The sequence below is a fragment of the Erpetoichthys calabaricus genome, chromosome 10 (assembly GCF_900747795.2).
Source record: "Erpetoichthys calabaricus chromosome 10, fErpCal1.3, whole genome shotgun sequence".
Lineage (NCBI taxonomy): Eukaryota > Metazoa > Chordata > Cladistia > Polypteriformes > Polypteridae > Erpetoichthys > Erpetoichthys calabaricus.
Genome location: NC_041403.2, coordinates 104,950,072 through 104,972,601, shown reverse-complemented (window position 1 = coordinate 104,972,601; position 22,530 = coordinate 104,950,072). Strand labels below are relative to the sequence as shown.

General features: G+C 38.5%; 1 protein-coding gene across 1 annotated transcript in view; it reads left to right on the top strand.

Moving 5' to 3' along the window:
* Positions 1-22,203, top strand: part of LOC114658419 (cystine/glutamate transporter-like) — a 49,030-nt gene extending 26,827 nt beyond the window's left edge. The window contains exons 7-12 of the mRNA XM_028810494.2: positions 799-922; positions 9,223-9,326; positions 15,088-15,184; positions 18,619-18,768; positions 20,281-20,458; positions 21,955-22,203. Coding sequence (XP_028666327.1) covers positions 799-922; positions 9,223-9,326; positions 15,088-15,184; positions 18,619-18,768; positions 20,281-20,458; positions 21,955-22,019 — 718 coding nt within the window. The 3' untranslated portion in view covers positions 22,020-22,203. The remainder of the gene's footprint in view (positions 1-798; positions 923-9,222; positions 9,327-15,087; positions 15,185-18,618; positions 18,769-20,280; positions 20,459-21,954) is intronic.
* The last annotated feature ends 327 nt before the right edge of the window (positions 22,204-22,530 follow it).

Here is a 22,530-nt window from a genome sequence, read left to right as displayed (position 1 = left end):
ACCCTTCATTTTGTTTTGTATTTCTTTGCATTTTGTTTCCTTTCTTTAATTTTTTTTCTTTTATTGTTTCTTTTATGAATCACATTTTTTTTTTCAAGTTATTTTCCCCTATTTTCAGCCAATTATTGTTTTTGATGGTGTTGGGTCTAAGCCATTTGTTAACCAACAGTCAACAGGAGCTCCAGATGAGACCAACTACAGCACTGGGTGGGGACTTTTAAGGGCTCCAAACTTTTGTGCCCTGTGTTGGCTGGGATTGCCTCCAGCAGACCCCCGTGACCCTGTGTTCGGATTCAGCGGGTTGGAAAATGGATGGATGGATATATATATATATATATATGTGTGTGTGTGTGCACAGTCACAAGAGCATTACCTAGAAGAGGTTTATTTTAAAATATTTTAGTAAAAAACTAAAAATTCATGTTTGGGACTTTGAGAGCAAATGATTGGATGACTTTTCATGTAGATTATGTGAAACGGGAAATGCAAGAATTTTTTCTGTTGTGCAACGTTGGTCACCTACTATGACTGAATCATACATTTTCTTACCTCCTTTCTAAATGAAAATATATGAATAAAATTTAATCTCAGTTCTTACTATAAATCACATGGGGTTAGTAACATTTAAACAGAATGTCAATTTTGGGTAGAGTATTCCTTTACATTTTTAATGCACATGATCTGGGTTTAGGCAGTTTTTTATTCCTTGGGCTGGTGAATCACTACACCCCCAGCAATAAGCATTTATTGTAACTAGATTGTAAAAACATGTTGTTCATCATTTTTTTTTTTCTTCAGAACCATCCCTTTGTCGATCATATTATCCATGGTAACAGTGACAATTACTTATCTCCTGACGAACATTTCTTATTACACAGTGATGACATCTGAAGATATTCTGGCATCGAATGCTGTGGCTGTGGTTTGTGAATTCACTTTTAATAAATATGACCAGTTAAATATAATGATTTTAAAAGGTCTGCTGCATCACAACCTCAGAAGACAGGATGTGAATCCCAGCATGGCCACCGCCTGGCTAGAACAAGCAGGTTCTCCTCTGCATTTTTGTGGCATTTGCCTCTTGGTCCTCTCCCATCCCTGATTAAGTGGTCACTTTAAATCGGCCTGGTGCTCATAAGAGTGCTCTGTGGAGGCCTGGCACTCTGTCCAAAGTTACTTGCTGCCAAAATGAACTCTAGCATCCCAACCCAGAAACTAAGTGAGACAGGGCCAGTAATTCGATGGATGGGTACATTTTTACAATAACCTTACTACATGACTACAGTAAACTTTCCCAAGGGTAAACATCTAAATGAAGGAAAATGAAAATAAATACAAGGTCCAGATATTTAGTTAACAGTAGCCGTGGCCCAAAATTTGGCAGTCTAGAACAGGTAACGGATCCTAGGATTGCTTTGCATTGCTCTACTAATGGTGCTAATAATGCCAATGGTCCCTCTGCTCTGCCATTACTTTCTGGCTAAGAGCTGTACAGATATGAGAATGTCAAAAATGGATGAACTGTGCTCATATATTTGTGGCTAAAAATATTAGCACTGCTGCATTTTTTCCAGATAATGCCCCAATTATTCCATAAATTGTATGACATTACAAAATGATTGGTGTTAATACACGTATTTCATTAATTTACGTTGGAACAACACAAAATGCCTTGGGGTGGGGGGAACGCTAAATCTAATCTAGTTCGCACAGAACCCAAAAAGGCTACAGACAAAATTATTTGCACTCTTGACTTAATATTGTGTGGCACAACCTTAGGAAAGAACAACTGCAGTCAAGCACTTCCTGTAGTGATGATATCTTTGACCCCTGGGGCAATGCTCCAATTCCCCACGTTTGATGAGGGCCTTCTCTCAACGGCACTTTTCAGATCTTGCCACACGTGTAAAATTTGAATCAGGACTTATTTCTGGCCACTTCAAAACACTCTGCTTGTTTTGAAACTATTTCTGAGTGCTTTCAAAAGTGTGTTGTGGGTCAATGTCATGCTGAAAGACCAATTATCTTTGACGGTAACCAAGCCTAATGACACTGTGTCCTACATTGTGTAACGGCCGGCCCAATTGTCCGGACTGGCATCTACACCGCCAAGACCTGTGGCCTGGCAAACTGAGGGGCATTAGTCTTAGACAAACCGTACATCTTCCAGTTACTTCCCCAATCGATCAAGTAGGCAAAAAAGGCAACCAGTAAGTTAATAAAGTGAATATATATATTAATGAAAAAGAAGTGAAACAAAATGCCAAACAGTGCAAATATCTCACCTCTCCCTTTCCCACCCACAACCTCACAAGTGAACGGCAGAATATTATAATAAACAGTGCAGCACTAAAAATACAATGCAAACCCTCCCTTGACCCTACACTGAACATAAAACAGATATGATGCACAAGAAACACATATCACACGTAAAGTCCAGGAAATTGTCCAGAGAATGATTAATGGAAATGACCGGTTAGAAACTGTCCAGCATCAGCTGCAAAATGGAAGCACTTGTCTGTTCGCTCCTTTCCTGAAAGTAAAAAGAAATAGTCTCACCATATAGTCCTCTGCATGTCCATATACTATGAACCCCGGGGTTTTGTTAGAATGGTGAGATCGCTTCAGGTCCAGGATTGAGAGCTGCAAACTGAGGATAGGTATTTGACGACCTGGATCGGCGTTTCTCTGTGTTTTGGGGTTGTGTTCTGGTTTGTTACCTTCTCCTTCTCATCTCCTTCCTTTCCTATTTCCCTTCTCTTATTTAAATAGGAAATAACCTGGATGAATTTGATTGATGGACAGGAAAATTACCTTGAGGGGTCAGGGTCCTGCAGCGTTCTCCTTTCCCCTTTATTTCCAGGGGGACTACATTTACATAGATGCACCATAGACTACATAAATGGGACAACGTTCCGAAAGACACGACTCGGCACAAAACACATTAAGACATCCACATTCATGTAGCACCGCTACAATTGTGCTCCAGCATTCCTATGATACCATGCACAGTTTCAAGGCACCAAGTGCCAGAGGCAGTAAAGCAACCCCACACCATTAGTGATCCACCTCTATGTTTGACAGTAGGGATTTTGATCTTTCCTTTGAAGGCTTTGGTTTTTTGTCTGTGAACATAAAGATGATGTGCTTTATCAAAAACCTCTCATTTGGTCTCATCGATCCATCCATTCTCTCTGAAGGATTTTGGCTTGTTCAAGTGTGTTTTGACAAACTCTAGTCTGGCTTTTTTGTGTCCTTGTGTCAGAAGTTGGGTCCACCTGAGCCTTCTACTAATGAGGCCCCATTCATTGAGATGGCAACCGACAGTCCCAAGTTTTCGCTGTTGTACTTTGTGTATGAATGTCAGCTGGGATAGTGCCAATATTTATAGCCACAATTGTATGCAAGTTATGAGGTACATTCCAGAGAATCAACTTCTCAGTTACTTGTAACAAAATACCCTAACAAATTTACAAAAAAAAATGGATTTTGCAGAATGTTTGAAAATGCTTTTCTCAGACTGATAAAAAATCTTATGTTACTGCCAGGATTTATTTTCCTGATATGTGTTTGTTTTCCTTTTAAATGGGCATTTGATTATCATATTTTTTATGTGTTTATTGTAATTATACATTTTGTGTTAATATTAATCTGTTTATTTATTATTTAGTATCTACATATTGTGCTATGCTCTTTTGTGTTCAGGAAACGGCAATCCCCAAACTGAAATCACACTTGATATAGGAAATGTTGTGCACTCTTTCCTTACTGCATATTTATGTGTTATTATTTTAGAGTTTAAACCAGAGGTGTCAAATGCAACCTTTGAGCCATGCACCTTTTTAATGTGGCCTAAGTCATCTTAATAAAAAACGTTATATATGGCTTTTGATGACATGTTGGTCTTCACAAAAGATCTCTTTTAATGTTCATTTCATACACCGGTCTTATCTATATGTAATTTGGCCAGATTACTTTTACACCAGCACAGCGCATCATCGCTACTAAAAACTCGACTACTAGATATTGTACTGTTGTGTGGTAATGGTGGCTCAGTACTGTCATGCTCAAACATGGTGCTCATTATGTACAAACTGTGATTAGCCCAGAAGTCCATAAACAAATCACCACTCAGATTCATAACTGGTAGATCATTCGTCCCAATCACACCCATCTGCTCACAGCTGTTACCCAGGAAAGTATTAAAGTCCCCCAGTGGAACAACAGAGTCCCAAGTGGGAGCAACTTAAAGCAGTCCCCACAACGTCTCCAGGAAAGCCAAATATTTTATACAATTGTTGTTGCATAAGCACAGAGAAAAGTTAGAGCTCTTCCCCAACTCAGAAGTCACAGGGAGATGGCCCTCTTATCTAGTAGAGTAAACTCCCAACGTTCACACGACAAGCCAGAATCTGTAAGTAAGCCCACATCCACTTGGTGCTTATCAATAATGGAATCAAGTCCAGGAGTTTAGTTTCAGGACTTATGCTGTGTACTGAGGCGAGACCAACTATATCTAGATGACACCTGTCTACCTCCCACACAAGCTCAAGTACCTTCCCTACCAGAGAAGTAACGTTCCTGTCCCTACAGCCAGTTTTGGTTGCCAGGGTTTTCTTTACCATGGCACTTGCTCCAACTGCTGCCTAAGCCATGGGATCCTTACTGCTCCTCCTGCAAGTATTGAGCCCACTGCAGATATTGAAATATTGATGCTAACCAATATTTAATTAAAAGCAATACCAGTGTAAGCAGCTTATCCAAATACTGGACTTGAATGAATAAAGTTCAATCTAATGGTAATACTGGAATGAAGACAGCATTTTAGATGTTTACTACATTCATTTTACTGATATAAACAGTGCAATGGTCTGTGATTTTGACCAGTTTTTATGGGTTCATGACTGGAATTCCAATCAATTAAGTGTTAAATTCATATACATTTCTTTGCCATAGCAGTAGTTCTTAAACTCAGTCCTGACGACTCCATGTGGCTCAAGGTTTTTGTTTCCACCAACTTCAAAACACTGAATGGGTCTGCCCCATTAACATGGTTCATTAGTAAATAATGGAGAGTGAAAACTGTAAAACCTAAGTAAAAAAGAACACTAGATGATTAACATGTAACTTACATAAATGCTTGGCAGATTCTAATAAAAAAATGACCAAACTTAGTTTAATTACTAGCAAATAACAGCTTTCTTCATTAGGCTAGGAGTCCACCTTAAAAAAACAACTTGTTTGAAGAAACATCTGCAGCCACAAGGGGTCTCCAGAACTGCGTTTAAGAAGCAATGGACAAGAGAAATGTGAATCAAAATTTACATTTGAAATCTAAAGCAGTATTGTTAGGTTTTATTCCTTTTAAAATCAGATCTAATTTTTGATAAAATAATTGGACCCTAATAAAGTCTACACATAGAACAGCATGACCTCTAAATCCATTCCTGATTCCTCCGACATTAGTTATATATAGTATTATTTTTGGACCTCAATAAAATTGAGATGTTAATTTAGCAGTCATTAATTTTATTGTCGTCGCATTTAGGCATGTGTTCCTCCTCACTGTTTGTTGTTGCAGGTCACATGGGTGTGGTGTGTGGAAGAAACATCCGAGGAAGACAGGAATAGTTCAAATCAATCAGCTTTTTATTCAGTCATAGATGAGTATGTGGATTCATGCATTGCAAGGCAGAAGAGCAAAGTTCTATTCTTCGATCGGCTTTTTATATTTTCTTCTTCCTCCCACTTCCCCTTATTTATCAAAAAAACCATAATATTGTTTACTTAAGCATTTTATTTTATTACGGTAATGGGCCATCTTTTTCTATTTTTTTTTTTTTACTTGTCAGATAGACCCTAAAGAAGGAAAGGTCTTCTTTCATGTGTCAAATAGACACGTTCCTAAAGAAACTGAAAATTGTCCTAGGTCAGCTTACTGCACCCTGTCTTATGACAGACACCTGTATGAATAACCTGCCGTTATAGAAAAATGGCTTTGTCAGCTATTAGCCCTAAGTAGCTTGCAAGCAGTTATTTTTTCTTTCACAGGTGCGTGACATCCAAATGCTACAATTTCTTTTGTGTACTTGGTTTAGGAAAGGAAAACATCAGACAGGTTTTGGAAATTCTCTCATATTTTTTTTATTTTAATTTTCCCAGTCATTTTCAAATTCTGACAATCAATTTTTCTCATGTCATTTCTTTTGATATTTGACCTAACGCTGATTCTGTCCACTTTTGCTTTTGCACCATCACAACCTATCATCTATACTAATAAAAGGCAAAGCCCTCACTGATCACTAATTCTCCAACTTCCCATGTAGGTAGAAGGCTGAAATTTGGCAGGCTCATTCCTTACAGCTTACTTACAAAAGTTAAGCAGGTTTCATTTCGAAATTCTACGCGTAACGGTCACAATGGTCGACAACGTTCGCCATGTTAAACTTTCTTATTTATGGCCCCATCTTCATGAAATTTGGTAGGCGGCTTCCCTGCACTAACCGAAACCGATGTACGTACTTATTTTGGTGGTATGATGCCACAGTTGCCATATTGAACTTTCCAACGGTCTTTGTTACTTATGGGCCCATCTTCAAGAAATTTGGTACGCGGGTTCCCAACGCTAACTGAATCCTACTTACGTACATATATACGTCCATAGCCTGCAGCTCGGTCGCCGTGTAAGGCACCGGTGGGTCCCCCATCCCCACGCCTCCCACGTAGTTGGCTCCGGTCTCTTCATTCCCTTCCTTGCTTTGCCACGGTATTCACGTCTCCCTGCTAACTGCAGCCTTTTTATTTAATCCATGGCTTCTCCACTGTTTTATTGTTCGTTTATTACGATTAAATCTCCATGAAAACGATGTGTCATGGTTGAGGGAGAGAGCTATCCTGACACCAAGAAATTACATGACTACGACTATAAACCACATTTTAGTTCAAGAACTACCTTCACAACCGAAAACATATCAGTCTGTGGATTCAGTTGTAGAACTGGAAGACGCGGTGCACTATCCGGTAGAGTTTCTCCACACTCTGAATCTTCCAGGCACTCCTGAGCATAATCTAATTTTGAAGGTTGGGGCACCAACAATGTTACTGAGAAACTTACAGCCATTGAAATTTTGTAACGGCACGAGACTTCAGGTCACGTGTCTGCAAAAGAACCTAATTGAGGCAACTATTTTTACTGGTGGTGGCTCAGGGGAGAGAGTATTTATTCCTCGCATCCCCATTATACCCTCTGATCTCCCATTTCAATTCAAACGCCTCCAATTTCCAGTAAGGCTCTGCTTCGCAATGACAATTAATAAGTCTTGGGGACAGACCCTACAAAAGGTTGGCATTGATTTGAGGCAAGATTGCTTTTCACATGGCCAACTATACGTTGCATGCTCAAGAGGAAGCTCAGTGCACAGCTTGGTCATATTACAACCGGAGGGCCGAACTGACAACGTGGTATACAAAGAGATCCTTAACAAATGATTATTGTTTATTTATTCTAAATATTTTCCCTTGGTTTAAAAAGATTTACTTTTCTTCTTAATAAAAATTTTAAAGCAGTACTTTGCCGCTGCGAAGCACGGATATTTTGCTAGACTATGCATAAAGCGTAAGATTAGTCAATAATTGCATTCTCCGGTTTTCAACGAATCTCAACATTTTAGGGTCTCCTGATACCGAAAACATCGATATCTAGATGATGGGTGTGTGTCTGTCTATGTATGTGTGTGCGTGTCACATTTATTGAGGATGGTTTAGAGCTAAAACGGCTGGACAGAAAAATACCACAATCGAAACTTAAGCCTGTTATGAGATGACGATGTGCTGATTAGTTTTTGATGAGCCAAATTATGCAAGAGAAAGAGGCACTCTAGAGGAACCAACAAATACAGAAATTCTGCAATTAATTATGAATTTTTCTCATCAATTGCTACTGCAATGACCTATTTTATGATCAGAAAGATCAACATCAGAGTGGTAAATAATTTCTGAAATGTTATAGAATAGTTTGAGTAACGTGGTTACTAAAGAGCAATGCCTACTGACACTCATGTTCTAATTTTTTATTTCATTATTCCCATGTTTGTACTTTGGTTCCCGACCAAAAACACTCAGTGTTTTGCCATCAAACACAAATTCTCAATGATTCATAATAGTAAAAAAAAAAAACAAAAACTTGTGACTGGGATATGGGGTTTATGATATGCCCTCTATTGGCCACAATGCACAGTATATATAAATATGAGCGCTTTAATCCATTTACATATATCTTGTGTATCTCACTGCATTTTAAAATGTGGCTGTATTGAACAATAGATGCTATCATGCTTTTATGGCAGAAGGGGCAGAGGTAGAGGTCATAAGTGGTCTGATGAATTTGCCAGAAGTTCATCTTTCTTTATGACAAATGGCAAGTTTCTGTCCTTCATAAGTGATTTCCACCTGTGATTCATTGTAACGTTTTACATTACAATATATTTAAAAAAAAATCAAAGTGGTGCAAATTAGAACAGAAAGCATTGTATTAATTTGCACTGTGCGCACAACACACAATAGCATCTCTTTGTGCCAAAGGACGTTAGTGAGTTTGCCTTGTGTCAGTTAAAATCTTCCAGGTTTCCGTATTCTTCATAATATTAATTTAATCTGTAGATTAAAATCAGTTTGTGTAATTAAATTCACCTCTTGTATATGACGCTGATGGCAATTTATTATTAGACTTTTGCATTTCAAAGCTGTGTCAGGCTATCCCTGATGAAGAAATTAAATCAGGCAATGAAAGAAAGAGAAGATAGAGGCAGGCAGACATAAGTAAGGGTAACTGGCCATTTGTGAAGGATGGTAGGATGAGTTGATTGGAACTGACAGCTATGAGGAAACCAGGTGAGTACTATAAACTGCATGATCTGCTCTGTCTAATCATTGACATTGGGATCTGATGGCTATTAATGTTGCTGCATTCAAATATGCATTTTTGTTTTATAATTAAATCCATCCATCAACCCATTATCTGCACATTCCTTGTCCAGAGACGCCTGAGTAAAAATGGAGCACCAGCGAAAAAACCCACGTCAACATTAGGAGAACAAGCAAACTTCACACAGAGAGTGACCAGGCTGGTTTTGAACCCAAGACTCTAGCAATATGGAACAGATGCCCCACAGTATTTAGCACATTTCCATTACTTTACTTTTTTCTTCTTCTAATTTTTTTCAGACTTTTGCTGACAGGGCACTCCAAAGGTTCTCCTCTATAATTCCATTCCTTGTTGCTGTGTCCTGTTTGGGAACTCTGATCAGAGGATGCTTTACTACTCCCAGGTAAAAATAGGTGTGAAGGAGAGAGTTTAATATTTAAATCTAAGGTAGCTTTTATGAAACGGAACTGCACATAAGGAAAAGCTAAGAATAATTCTGCTTATAAAGCAGAGTATGCAAAGGAGTATTTCCAGAATATCTCTATAAAACTGAACATTTTAGAGGTTGAAAAGGTTAAGATAATTCCACAACTTTCGACTAAAGGCATACTGTATGATTTCTATGGCTCAGAGTTATGAAAATGACAAATGGATTTTATACTGAAGATGAGCACAGAGCTCTATAAATGTGCCCTTATTGGTCTATAAAAGTGCTGGAGGTGCTGCAGTGAAACTGTTTTAGTCTTTTAAAGAAAAAAAGGGTAGTGAACATTATCACAAACTCAACAATGAGCCACAAAAAAGTTTGGGGAAGCCAACCGTATATTATTTCCCGGATGCAAATTTAGAAAATAATTGTACTCAAATGTACTGGTTGGAGTCCAGAACAGAACTGATTTGCTTGTAAAAAAGATGGCAGCTTTAAAGGAGACTGGAGGAAGTGGTGTCATCAATAGGGCCGGAACAGGAAGTGGCGTCATCGGGGCCAGGCGGAATTTCCCATAACAGATCTGCAGAGAATTGAGAGAAAGAGTTAGCGCACTCCATCATCCCCCTGGTCTGGCATGGAATTGCTCTCATTCAGGCCCTTTAGCTGCCTCCCATGCACACATGTGTGACAACAACAGATCGTCTTTAAGCAAGAAGTTAACTGCTTCCAAGTAATGTGACTCAGTATGGCACCTTGAAGTCGAAGTCTCGATTTTCTGGTTTTTAAATGCTTGTTTAGAGACGACAACTAACACTTGACTTGTAGAGTGGAGGTTCTCTTTTGCTTTGTCTTTTAGGATGGAAATGCATTCTATCCATCATATGTCTGTCTGCCCTATAATAGTCACATAATTGTCATATGTGTAACCAGATAATCCATCACCATTAAAGTCTTTCATTCAAAATATATTCAGCCTGTTGCTTGAAGTCATCTTCCTGAGATAGCTGTTTATTTATGAATTTTAGCTTTTAGCAAACGTGTGTTTATCTAGTCCTATGATCAGAATTGCTTAAGTTAGTTTACTCCAAACATAGTACACAGGCTCATATTCCTATATATGTTTCTCACTAAATTTAATTTCAAGTAAAATAGAAAATGTCATGCAACATATGCAGTACATACAAATATATTGTAAATATGCAAGTACAAACTTTTGATCTTTATGATCCTTGAACTTTTTTTCCCTTTCAGTGTATTCATAGACCTAAAAGACTAGTAAATAGCGTCATGCAAGATAAACTTATTTGAAGTAAGCCAGTCTAAAGCTAGCTGTCAACAAAAGAAAGGAACATTAAATTTACCTTTTCATGACTCTCAGCAGTTCATTGACGATTGTGAAACTGCAAAACCAAATTATATGTGATGTAGACCTCCCAGTCCTGCCTCATCGGCCTAATATATACCGTGGTAGAGTATTGGATAAGATTTTGTAAAATCATTTAATGGTCTGATGTTGGCTCTGTCACCAGTAATGTCATTGCCTCTGTTCAATGTGGTGGAAAACTGAAGTATTTTGATCAATGTATAAATGGCACCATTTGCCACAACAGGAAGAGAAAAAGTTTAGTAACAGGCAATCACAATGATTGCCACCATTATTAAGAAACCTGTGTCCCATGTAGTCTAGTGGTTATGATTTTTTATCTAGATGGTTTAGATTCAAATTCAGATATATATAAAATAGCAATACTGACTTGAAAACCTTTACTTCATCTAATGCCTTCCATTTTACTCATGGATCCAGCATCATATGTTTGAGTCCCATACCAAGGTCAATGTCTGTGTGGTATCTGCATGTTTTGTCCCATGTCTATGTGGATTTATCTCCTAATTTTCTAATTTCTGCCTGCATTCCAAAGACATACATGTTAAATTAATTACAGATTCTAAATTGGGTTCTTGTTAGTGTGTTCATGAGTGGAAAGGTGCCCTGTCCCGGATTGGATTCCCAACTTGCAACTGGTGTTGTCTAACTTGCCACCTTCCCTTGACTATGAATTGAAAAAAAAGGGGTTCAGAATTGTTTAACTTTTATAAAAAGTATCTGGGCATATTTAAGGCAACCAAACAAGCTTGAGTGACTCAGTAGTGAATTGTCATAAATATGGCAAATGGGAGTATAAGGCCTCCAAAAGACCCATAAAACTGACCATGATCTTTCCTAACCTGCCCTAAACTCAGCCAGGCCCCAAATACTATCTTTCTGGCTTCAGTTAGAGCAGGCATTAAACAGGGAGAGAAACACTTTCAAACTCTGACTTGTATAGAGACCATGTTTCACAATAATCTTCATAAGTAAAGATTTATTAACAAAAATATATAAAGCAAAAACAAACAAGGCAAAAGAATTTGCCTAAAAAAGGCACTTCAGAGCAAAAAGCCCCAATGCAAGATCCAGTAACACTAATCCCAAAACAGAAGCAAAATCAAAATACCAGAAGAAATAATAAGATATGCTTTACTCACACAAACTCTAAAACAACCTTAATATTCTGCTGACTATTCTCAATTTCCTGACTGAGGTCTCATACACACTAACACATTTTCATTTAAAAACTTGCAGATTTCCCCCTATTTTCACCTTTCAACCACACCAGCTCAGCATTTTCAGCTGACGAAAAGGACAACTTTTAAAAACGCTCTCCAGAGCTGAATACTTTTGTAACTAGAGTGTCAGTGTTGTAAGATGAATGGGCAAAAACTGAGTTTTCTGAAAACAATACTCTGGTTGGTTTATGCTTATTTTGTGGCCCTTCCCTAATTCTCTGTTGTTCCCAATTTCTTCCAATTTTTTATAAATACCAGTAACAGTTGACCGTGAAATTTTTAGTAGCAAGGAAATTTCACAAATGGACTTATTGCACAGGTGGCATCCTATCACAGTACCACGCTAGAATCCACTGAGCTCTTGAGAGCAACCCATTCTTTCACAAATGTTTGTAGAAGCAGTCTTCATGCCTAGGTGCTTGATTTGATACACCTGTGGCCATGGAAGGGATCGGAACACAAGAATTCAATGATTTGGAGGGGGGTCCCAGTACTTTTGGCAATATAGTGTATAACTGCTTGAATCTCTGCCTAGATCAGCATGTCGGCTGGTTAAACAATAGTACATGCCAGTTTCCTTTGTTTAACGATGGTGTATACAAACTTTCATTGGTTAAACAATATTATTGTTGGTAACTATCAAGAAGTAAACATACCATTGTATGTTCATTAGAGACCAGTATTCCCAGTACGCATTAATTTTCAAAGCAAGCAAATACCAATTAAAGTAAGTGACTCTTTTGTAAGACTGGTAAATATTAATGTTCTGTAGATGGCTATCAACAATGACCTGTAAAAAATAACTCTGGAAATTAGCCTCTTCACTTATAATCCCAGTGTCAAACATTGCCCCTCCTCCTATTGCCTTTTGTACGTTTTTTAACACCAAATTTTGGTCCATTACAAAAGCAAAGTTATAGACACACACATCTGTACACACATTTATTAGTTTATTCTGTTCAGATAGTTTTATAGATGTTATTTGATAAAAGATGCACTCCGGTTACTGTGGAATGCTTAAAATCAATCCTCTTGCAAATGAAAAGTGTTGCTTTAACATTTGCAGTATTTTTATTTAATGGCAAGATAACCGTTGCCAGTTCTGAAGACTGTTACTTTCAACTGTAATCAGCACATGAATATGACATGGGGCAAAATTTACTACGGCCCCTTTAGTCATTTCTGTCTTTTTCAACATGTTGTGAATGCGCTGGGTCCTGCATGTTCTGAAAGCCTTGAAAGAGCAGAAAACACAAGGCAATCTGATTTACACAGGGTTCTGAATTTTTCACTACATAGTCCCTTCAAGGATTTTCAATCCAACATATGCATGCCCAGTGTAGATGAAAGTCTAAGTCAGTGTTTCTCAATCTTTAAGTATTTGCGACCCGAGTTTTCATAACAGTTTTAATCGCGCCCCCCTAACGTTTTTTTGAAAGGAGCCCATGAATATCAATTTGTTCTTTTTTAATTAATGATATATCATAGATGCATATTTTATTATACCTACTTAACTTTTATCGACATCTATCTAACTCTATATTTATTTTTCTAGTATCAGAATGTAGTTTAAGTTAATTTGTTTTGGTTTCAATAGATGTATTTTTTATATTTTCGATTCTTATTTTCTTTTTTTCACATCTTCGCACCCCCCTTTTTTGTTACTTCGTGCCCCCCTAGGGGGGCCTGCCCCACAGTTTGAGAACCACTAGTCTAAGTCATATGCGTTTTTGGGTATTTCAGTACAGACCTAGATATTATTATAAAAAATGCAAAAACTCCAGAGTGGATGGAGATTCTTTTTGTTTAAAAGCTTCTTTTTAAAATTAAAAAATTATAGTGTGGATGTGATGTCAGAGTGACCAGTTCTCCTGTGGCTTCACCCACAAAGTACACAGAATGGCCATACATTTAAATTTATAAGAGACAATAAAAACAAATAGAAAAACTTAAAATGAATTGTAATTAAGATATGAAAAAAACCACTAAAACAATAAAGCATTAAATACACAATGATTCAAATTTTTACATGTAATTCAATGGCTTATCAAACTTCTGATGTTCTAAATTATTCAAACGGTCTCCGTAGCAGTTCTAATATGACTACACAATCTTATATAATACGCTACCTTGGCTGTCCGTTTGTCTGTCCAGGATTTTAAATCACCTGTAGCACGCAAACCGTTTGAACTATTGACCTGAAATTTGGTACACATATACTACATGATGTCTACTATACGCTTTCGGAGTGATGATTGACCTCCAAGGTTATTCCTCTTTTATTTTTATTTTATTTTATTGTAGAATCAACTCTCGGCAACAGGGCGGCCATGCAGAACATACGTACGGGCTCTGTCTTCATTCCTATCACCCTATTGCCATCACTTCTTCTACCTCTTCATATCTTAAATCATTCTTGAGGCAGACTGAAGACCTAAGTGCCAGCTTAAGTGAAAAATTAAAGAAAACGTACTAAGTAATTGCAACACAAACACTGACTTAATCAGTTTTAACACGAAAAGATGCCAACGAAAGAAAAGAAGAAGTGGGCCGCTAGGGTGGAGAAAAGAAGAGCTGCTCAGGAAGCAGCAAGTGCATCAACCTCTGAGCAAATGAATGCTAAATATACAGAGAAAGAGGATGAAAACTATGAACGCTGAAGTCAAGTGTATTTACTGCACGTTATCGTGCTGTATGCCGTTACTGGTGCTAAAATAATGAGCGTTGACACCAGATTCTCATCTCTTCTTGTGTTAATATGATTTCAGAATTTGAAGGCTCTTCATACAGTAGACACAGAGTAAATGACTTTAGAATGCTATATACTATATAGTAGGCCAAATCAAACATTGTTTAAAAAGGTTTCTGCATAAATATTGTATACTTCTAGATGATGGGAATTCAGCACTACTTTTTTATTTTGTTTATTCAAGAAGTAGCAGAAATATCCCATGAATATTAAGACTCTTTTATTAATTTTGTCCCTATTGTTTATGCGTATGACTTTTTTTTTTTAGCCCAGCCCACAATGATAGATTGGTTTAAAATTTTGTTCAGAATTCATGATGCTTTTTTTCTTGTAAATCTTATTCATTGTCTTATTTCTACCCTCATTTGGATTATGCAGGGTGCTGTTTTCTGCCTCCAGAGAAGGACAGTGGCCTATTCTCTTCTCTATGATTCACATTCGAAGGCATACTCCTCTACCGGCGGTGCTTATATTGGTAACATGTGACTTACTTATAATGTTGGTGGTTCTTTCTACTGAACAAAGGCTTTATCTGCTCATTGATTACAGCAAATGTAGTATATAATTTAATCGGCCTGCTTTTACTACAGCAGGTATCTCTCAATGAAAGAAGCCTTGCTTTATTTAGTTAGTTTCCTTTGTCACTATAAAGCTATTTTTAGTTCTAAATCAAGAGCTAATTTTTTACTAAGGACCTTATAAAATTGCAGTTACATTGTGTTTTTTAATTCAAGCACTATTTTAAGTACAGTGGAACCTCGGTTCACGAACGTCTTGGTACACGTACAACTCGGTTTACGACCAAAAAGTTCACCAAACTTTTGCCTCGGTTCACGACCACACACTCAGTATACGAACAAGCCAGCATCCCTTTCGGTTTGTTCATGTTCAGTCTCTCCCTGTGCATTTCCTGTGCAGCGAGCAAGAGAGAGAGCAAGAGAGAGAGAAAGAGAGCGCGACACACACACACACACAGAGGCAGCGCGAGAGACAGAGGCACACACACAGGCAGTGTGAGACAGAAAGCCGCGCACACACACAGGAGCACTCTAGAGATACACACTGTGAGCTGCGAAGCTGATCGCACCCCCAGAGAATACAGACGCCCCTGGGAAAACCCCTAAGAAACATGGACAGACTACCTTCACATTCCTCCTTTCCCTTCTGGCCGGCTCTGTCGCGTAATATGCCTCTCGCGCGGTGCTCCGCCTTCTTGAAAAGCCTGCGCGGGCTTCTTTCAGTTTGTTAAATTGGTTGCTTGCTACTAGTGATGGGAACTCCAGCTCTTTTCAAAGCTTCGGCTCTTTTGGATCGGCTCCCTTTAAAGAGCCGGCTCTTACGGCTCCCAAATGACTCTTTGTTTAGTATCACTTGAATGCTTATATTTTAGCCTAATTAAGCAATTATGGTTTGTGTGTAAGCAATTTCTTATTCATTGTTTTCAGACATTACGTATTTTTATGCATTTTTTCATTACAAAAAATACACAGTTACTATTGTTTAACATTTTAATAAAAGCTTTAAATGAACAACTTAACACAAAACCACAGCAAACACAGCAGACAAATTAAATAAAGGCCAAACTCAACAACAACAACACAACACTATGACTCTTTGAATAAAAGTTTTTAGGCCAGGTTGGCATTCAGAAATGCCAGATGCCTCAGCTTAGATGGGCTGATGCGATTTCTCCTCTCCGTGATTATTTGTCCTGTTTTTGAGAAGACTCTTTCTGAGGGGACCGATGTAGCGACAATGCAAAGTCTTCCTACCATTACCTTAACCAGGCGTGGGTAGACTGCAGCCTTGGCCTCCCACCAGCTCAGTGGGTCTTCAGCTCTTTGGATGAGGGGCTCCTCAAGATAGGACCTCAACTCCAGCATAGCATCAGCTGTGGGATTTCTCCTTGCAGTGTCTCCTGTTGCTCTTTTGTCAAAGAGCCTCCACACAGCAGAAGCTTGTGGTTCCTGTGAACACGCCCCTGCTCCAATTTCTTCTTCTTGGCCCTCTGATGGAGGAGCAGACAGGCTGCTGGGGTTGCATCTTGCTGCTGCTGCACTTATTCTTTGAAATGCCTCATCCACAGCTCTGTTGTCATTAAATGCTACCTTTTTTCCAGAGCAGTGGTTTCTGAAAGCACAGTGTTGTACTCCATCCTTAGATATATAGTTATGGAATAATTGTTTGGGACAAAGTTTTTCTGCTAGGGAGAACATACGTGGGGTTTAAGGCCTGTACAGAAGTAAGGCCTGTCCTCCACAATGGAAAATGGTTGAAAGTCGCTAGCTATCATTTTAGCCAGCTCCTCATCGACACTTATTTGTTTGTTTGGCGTCATTTGTTTTGGAATAAATGTGCTTATTTTGGTTTGAACGGAAGACCGTGTTATACCTGCAGTTTTCGGTAAGACAGTGGATGCTGCAGCAGAAGTACTTGGCTCTTTTCCGGGGTCAGTGGATGGCAGGAGAGAAGGCACGCTCTCCTCCAGTTGCATGGATGGGTGGGTGGTTCTTATATGTCTGTGCAGGTTTGTTGTTGACCCTGCTCTAACGGATATTTTCATATTACAAATTCTATGCTTAGCTTTGCAGTCTCCAATATCACTGAAATGCAGCCAGATGCTGCTTTTTTTTCGGCTTTCACTCATTTCTTCACTCTTCTTTTTTTCTTCACAATGCGCTTGCATTTAAATCTGGCTCCTCGTCTGTCGCAGCGACAGTGTCGCTCTGTGTACCTGGCCTGTACCAACACTCGCTGTCTTCGGAGCGTCTGCCCCCCTTCCTTCTTTCACATAATGGTACGATCCTAGTCCGATGTGTTGTTCGTGAACGAGCCGGCATTATGAGCCAATGTTCTGTGTGCCCATATAAGTAAAGTCCCGCACCTGCCGAATGGATTTTCAGCAGAGCTGTGCAGTAGCGGCTGAAGCTTCGGCTCTACACGACGGGCATCGGCTCCTCTCGTTCACTTCAAAGCATCGGCTCTTAGAGCCAGCTCATTCACGAACGACACATCACTACTTGCTACTCCTTCTTTCTCTCTCAGACAATGTTCTGCTCCTGGCGGAGCTGTCATCTCTGACTTGTCATGGAGCACGTTTAAACTGTTGAAAAGAGACAAATGTTTGTTTGCAGTGCTTTGAATAAAGTTCCTTTTTTTCTACAACCTCCTGTGTCTCTGTGCAAATCTGTGACCCAAGCGTGACAACACACACAGGAGCTCCAGGCTCGCAAAAGAGAGACGCACGCGCACACACACAGGCGGGGGAGAGAGAGGCGTGCACACACACGAGCACGCTAGAGAGACACACACAGGCGCTCCAGGCTCGCAAAAGAGAGACGCAGGCACACACACACAGGCGGGGGAGAGAGCGAGCGAGGGACGCATAACGTAGAGAAGGCTTGTTTTTGTTTTCAGTTCTATTTACAGTGTTTGTAGCCTGCATTGTTGCAATGTTACTTTTCTTGGTGGTTTATTAAATTACGGATTTTTCAAATGTTCATTTTTTCCCCTGTGCTTAAAACTCATTAAAAAAAGTGTTTTTAGCGAGCGGTTCCTAGCGCTATAGCGCGAACTGGTTGCAGTGTTAGTTTTCTCTGTTGTTCAAGGTTTTCTCAGTGTTATTCAATGTTTTTACATTTAGTTTACCATTACGCTGTGCATTCTATGGTATAATTAACTATATTTGTGCTTAAAAACTAAAAAATATATATATTTACATACAGTTCGTACGGTCTGGAACAGATTAATTGTATTTACATACAATCCTATGGGAGAAATTACTTCGGTTCACGACCAACTCGGTTTACGACCAGAGTTTTGGAACGAATTATGGTCGTGAACTGAGGTTCCACTGTAATATGATTTGTGCAGTTTGTGGGATTAATGCTCTTACTCACTTCCTTGCAGTATCCCATGATGGTCTTCATGATTTTGGTCAGTGAAGTTTTTGGACTATTAAATTTTTACAGCATTTGTCGATGGCTGTTTATGGGCCTGAGTACTATGGGCCTCATTGTCCATCGCTATCGGAACCCTGATCTTCCAAGGCCTTTTAAGGTACCAGGTTTTATTATCCACTCTATATAGTTTTGTTTCTTCTGCCTATAAAATACTTTATAAATAGAAAAGTAGTGCATTTAATGTTGAATTCTCTTTTTTCACTGAAGTAAGGTTAAGGCCAAGAACATTTCATTCAGTATAGTTAGAGAAGTTATTTTCACCATTTGCACTCTGGTTGGTTTTAATCTAGTAATACACAAACACAGCACAATAATCTGTCAAATAATCTGACTAAATTCTTGTATAACTGTGACGATGCGGGTTCCACTCCATGCTCCCATCTTGCTTCTGGGAGCTCTGAATCCAACACCGTCGGTAATGTCACCGATGAGCTGGACAGTGAAGCACAACAATGAAGCAAGGGGATGGTGCATAAAGTACAAAGTGTTTTTATTAAAAAGCAACAAAATCAAAAGCAGTGTCCAAATAAATAGTGCAGTGTTTCAAAATCTTTAAATAAATAATCCAATGAAAACAGGTGAACTGTGGAGGTTAACACAATAAATAAATCCTTTAAAAACAAGGTTAAAATAATGGCTGGAAGCCATCCTTTTAAAAATAAGCCCAGTGCCTTCTTTCTACTGGTGACTCCCCTGCTTCTCCCGTCCAGGCTATGCACCAGGGGAGTCACCCTACCTGCAGCTGACCTTCTCTCTGCTGCCATCTTCAGGTCTGTTCACCTCGCCGATCCCTGGCTCCGGTGGGCTACACCAGACTGTGACATGGGCTCCCCAGTTACCAGGGCACTCATGCTGGGGGATTCATTTCCCAAGTCCCAACTCCTGCTGCCTTGTCGGCCTTATGCGGCGAGCCATCCTCCTTCTGGTCACTCCCGCTCCTTACTAATGCTCAGTGGGAGCGACCACTACCGACTGCTCCCGGGATGCCGGCCAAACACCCAGGCTCACTGCTCAGCTGCATTTGTTCTCTACAAGGAGCACCTTCGCTCGTTCACGCGCAGGCTTTCTCCTCCCAGCTTCCTGCCTTCTCTCTTTCTTAATCTCCGTCCGTCTTTTCTTTCCGAAATAAAAAATAAAAAAACGGGTGCACGATTTTAACCGTTTATGTGTATTTTCTAATTAGTTTTGTTTTTCACATTTATTTTCAATTCACTCATTTTCTAATCATTATAAGGGACATGGGAGCAAATTCATATTATATCAGCAAACAGCACAGTATGTGAAGGAACCTTAAGTTTTCCTCATTGAAGCATCAGAGCAATACAGGGCCCAATCTCAAACACACTCCTGACAAATAATGGACCAATTTGGGGTTACCATTTAACATACTATATGCGTTTTTTGCGCTTGAGAGCAAAACTGGAGCTCCCAAAGGAAATCTCACACTGGCACACTCACATTTATAGGTAATTTATTAAGTTCTTCTTAAACTGGTTCAATTAACTATAAAGCTGAAGGTTGGTTCATTTATAGTTTAGCTGAAATGTAAATGAATTGTGTAATTTTTTTCAGCACAGTACTAATATTTTCTCCCTCTCTTCTTGCACAGGTTAATCTATTCATCCCTGCTATTTTCTCAATTGCGTGTTTTTTCATTGTGGGGATGTCCCTCTACTCGGATCCACTCAACACAGGCATGGGTTTTGCCTTCATGCTGACTGGTATCCCGATTTATTTCCTTGTGGTTCAGAAGCAGAGACTGCCTTTATGCTTCATCAGAGCTTTTCGTAAGTAGCCAGCAGGATTTATTCTCAGATAGGAAATTCTGGCATAGACTTCGGTATTTTGTAATTTTATTCACCTCCTGGTATATCCTTAAAAATCAGTCTTTACCAAAATTGTGCATCAGTCCTGTCCGAGGTTGCTAATAAGATGTCATAAATAAGAGACAAGGTTTAGTAGACAGTACAGTAGCACAGAATTACCAGTTACCATGCAACTTTGGGTGAGAGCTGGTTGAATCTACTGCCCAGTTACTGAGTGTTTGGCATTTTCATTTTCTCCTTAGACTGGCATGTGAACATGTGATAAACTGGCATCCCATCCACAGTTGGTTCCTACCTTGTGCCTAATTTTACCAGTGTAGGCTATGCCTCCCAGGAGACTGGGTGTTAAGACAATTAATAGATATGTAGTTCGGTGAAAAATCAATAAAGTTCTGTTTTTAAGGTGTTTACCAATATATGATCATTTTGTTGTTTTTTAATACATTATATAAAAATTTGGTTCTTTGTATTGAATTAAATTTATTTTCATTATACTCATTGCAGACCAACAGGTACAGAAACAGGAGGTGAAGAACTTTTTAGTATTAGTTCATTTTTTTTTTTTATTGCATGTTCCAGGCTTACATGCAGATAATGGTTAAATGCTGCAAGATATTGAAAAAACGTTTTTTAAATGTGTGAAGTGTGTAATAAAATATGTCAAAGCACACCATATAACCTGGTAGTGTTACATGTTCAGTTTTTTTCCAAGTGACTCATTTCTTACATTGCTTTAACTGTCAGCAGTAAGTCAGAGCAATTCTTGAGTTGACTTCACTCTTCCTACTTTCTTCTTTCTGATTATCGTCTTCCTAAAACACATTTGCCTTTTAAAAACTGTGTTTCCTATCTCTGAACAGTTCTCTCAGAACTCATATGCTACGTACCGTAGGGTATAGTGTAACATGCTTCTGTAACTTTGTGTCAGATGCACTTCCTTAGTTCTCACAGACAAAAAATCCTGCAGCAGCATTCCTAAAATTATTGACTTACAATGCCAAAGAACTTTTTACACTTTCTAGTTAACTAATTGCCATTCATAATATTAAGGATATCTTAATCAAATACAAAAGCATTAAACAGATAAGGTACTTTTTGTAGTAACCACGTAACAGAATAAGCAGTTTTAATAGAAAACAATTAAGTGTATTTAAAATGTACACTTTATAAGTGTTACAAGAAAAGTTCTGTTTTATCCAGAGAAGTTCAGAAACATTTCACATAAAGTCACTGATTTATTTAAGCAAAAAGTGTGTTCAAAACTGTGCATATTACAAATTTTAGACTTGTATGTGAATATTTAAGGGTAGACAACATTATTTTTACAGTTTTCACTTTAAGCAGTTCCTAATCAGACATAACAATCAACTCTTTTCAAGACAGCAAACAGAGAAGAAGTTGAAATTATAGTTTTCTGTTAACGATAAGTTTGACATGTTGGTTTTATTATTTTACAGACATCTTCACTAAGAAGCTACAGGGTTTCTTGGAAGTGATTCCACAGGAAGTGAAGACCTACTAAACCTTGGGCTGATCAAAGCTTTTACCTTCTGAAACTCATTTGGGTTTCACAAAATAATGTATGTGTACCGTAAAACAAAAAGATTTTATTTTAACTGCAAAACAATTTGTTGTGAGTTAAAGACCATCACAGTAAAGAAATAAAACAAACAACATTTATCTGATTAAGCTGTCTTCCCTATTGATGTGAGACTGTTGTTTAAGAAGCGGCATGATGTTCTGTTTTTTATTTAGCAAAAAACGTCCATTGATAACTTTGGCTTAAAATGATGTCAAGTGACATCTGGCAAAATTGAAAGAGAATGAATTTAATAAATTACCTTCATCACCATGCAACAGGGCAAATGTTCAAAAACTTGGAATTTTTTTATTTTATTACTATCCAATGATATAGTAAAATATATATATATATTGTGACAAAGGCGCTATATAGGCGCCTGACCCGACAGAGACCCACACCAGAGGCATGTTAAAATAAACAAACCCACACCAGAGGCATGTTAAAATAAACA